This window comes from Lolium perenne, chromosome 4 (genome assembly GCF_019359855.2).
Source record: "Lolium perenne isolate Kyuss_39 chromosome 4, Kyuss_2.0, whole genome shotgun sequence".
In the NCBI taxonomy this organism is placed as follows: Eukaryota; Viridiplantae; Streptophyta; class Magnoliopsida; order Poales; family Poaceae; genus Lolium; species Lolium perenne.
Genome location: NC_067247.2, coordinates 178,428,805 through 178,431,190, shown reverse-complemented (window position 1 = coordinate 178,431,190; position 2,386 = coordinate 178,428,805). Strand labels below are relative to the sequence as shown.

At 55.4% G+C, this 2,386-nt stretch overlaps 1 protein-coding gene across 1 annotated transcript; it reads right to left on the bottom strand.

Moving 5' to 3' along the window:
* Positions 1-207: 207 nt before the first annotated feature.
* On the bottom strand, positions 208-2,081 carry LOC127294586 (putative pectinesterase 63). Its single transcript, XM_051324437.1, has 3 exons — positions 1,039-2,081; positions 556-919; positions 208-451 (listed from the first exon to the last, which is right to left on the bottom strand). The coding sequence occupies exons 1-3, from the start codon at positions 2,022-2,024 to the stop codon at positions 437-439; spliced, it is 1,365 nt and encodes a 454-aa protein (XP_051180397.1). The 5' UTR covers positions 2,025-2,081; the 3' UTR covers positions 208-436.
* Between the last annotated feature and the right edge of the window lie 305 nt (positions 2,082-2,386).

Sequence of the window (2,386 nt, the reverse complement as noted above, 5' to 3'; positions counted from 1 at the left end):
ATTATTATTATTATTATTCAATTACTCTAATCTCATATAGCATAAGCACGTATAATACACATGTTCTGACATTCATGTATAGTATCTGAGCAATACTAAGTAATTTTAGTGCCATATATAATCACAATACACATGCTAAAAAAGCAGTCTTCATGTGACCAACAAAGTATCATGCATTTCTTACTTTTCAGTTGACAGAATCACACATGCCAAAAAGGTTTAATCAGGGCATTGCTTGCTGCCAATACACATATAATTCATACTACATACAAAGAATGCAGAAATATCTGAAGTATACAATTTGAGCAGCGATTCGGCTCATAAATTTCCTGAAGAGAAAATGAAAACAGCATCATGCAAGCTCATATCACATATTGCAGCAACATGTGCAGGTGTTGGTGCTAATTAACCCGGGGAAGGATCAACGTTTCTCCTTTCATAGTGCCTTCTTCTGCAAAATAATTCGCAACACCGTGAAGGGATTATTACTAACGCTTTATGGTAGGTAAACAAGAAAGTAAGCCAACGCGGGGCTAGGATGGACGAGTTATGTACCTCAGATGTAGCCTTTGTCGATGAGGCTTTCGAGTACGAGGCGGAGGACTTGGGCGACGAGGCTGACGAGTCCTTGGCGGCCGATTTGGGCGACGAGGCTGGCGAGTCCGTGGCGGCCGACTTGGGCGACGAGGCTGGGGATTCGGCGGGGGAGGCGGCAGAGGATTTGGCGCCACCGGCGCTTTTGGTCGACGGAGCAGACTTGCCGGTTGGCGGTGGCAGGATCCATGAGTCGCCGAAGACGTAGTGTGTGCCGATGAAGGGTTTGACCTGGGCCTCGGTGAGATCCTGCGCCCAGCCGACCCTCTTCTTCGCGTCCGACCCCGGCCCGCTGCACTTGTACTCGCCGTAGTAGATCCCGCTACTGCAGTGTATATATAGTCAGTAAACACGTAGGATGATCAGAAAAGGTGATCATCTTCTGCTTGCAACAATGGTGTACGTAAAAGGAAGCCCACATGATCAGATGATGAGAGACGTTACCTCTCGGGCGCCTTGATGCTCCATCCGTCCCACCCGACCGGCACGACCTCCTTGCTCATCTCGGTGAACGCGTAGACGACGCGCGACGAGTCCCCCCACGCCCTGCCCAGGTAGATCTGCCCCCCGCTCTCGCCCTTGATGGTACAGTTTTTGAAGGAGAAGCCGCTCTCGATGGCGCCCTCGATGGTCTTGGTCCGCTGCTGCGCCGTCAGCACGGCCACCTCCTTCACGATGGAGATGATCTTGCAGCCCTCGTAGAAGGACCTCCCGAACCCGAAGATGAAGTCCACGCTTCCCCTGATCACGCAGTCCTTGAAGTAGTGCAGCCCCTTGTGGTCGTACAGCGTGTCCTGCCCGCCGTCGATGGTGCAGTTGTAGAAGGCCGCCTTGGTGCCGAACACCCTCAGCGCCACCGCCTGCCCGCCCTTGGCCCCCGGCTTCGCCAGCGGCGCGTCGTTCTTGAACACCACGCCGTAGGCCACGAAGTAGTCGGACTCGATGGCCACGCTGGTGCTGCCCACGGTGCCCACGGGCTTCCCGTCCTTGCCCACGGTGGCGGCGGTATCGCTCCAGGCGATGGTGGCCGGGTTGAGCGGGTCAGACTTGAAGGTCACATACGGCTTGCTGAGGTTCAGGAAGATCTTCTCGCGGTACTCGCCGGGCTTGAGGTCGAGGATGACGCGACGGGTGTTGCCCTCCGGGATGGCCTCCAGCGCGGCGTTAATGGTCTTGTAGTCGCCGCTGCCCTTGGGGTCCACAACGTAGGTGGTCTTGTTGTCCTCCGCCTTGGCCAGGGACTCGTCGATGGTGGTGCCATTGTCGCCCGCCGCCTTCTTCGCGTACAGCGCCTGGTTCACATTGTAGTCTGTCTGGGTCGCCGTCAACCAGTTGTCGAACGCTGTGCCGGGGGTTGCAGCAGGAGACGCCCATGGCAGCGAGGCCGCCAGCACCGCCAGCGATAGGAGCAGCGCCATGTTGCGGCCCATGGTGATTGACGCGCGTCGTCGAACGTCGTCCTCTCCTCGCAGGCTCCCTCCGGCGGAATGGTGGAGGCGTATATGTAGTGCGTCCAGGTAGATGCATGGCGGATCGCCATTTTTGGCGTGGAGCTGGAGGTAACCGCGCCGGATGTCTCGTCTCCGTCGGGAGAACCACACAAGGTAGGGCGTGCAGAAAGAGGAGTTGAGGAATGGCTAATTTGAGACTTAGATTCGCCGTACAAGCATGCAACCTTCCTTCTTGAATTGCCAATAAGAAATGGAATCTCGATCGGAGATTGAACACGAGCGACCACAACGATCTGCCTTTTTTTTTTCGAGGTGTGTACCACTGCGATCTGCCGAGGCCG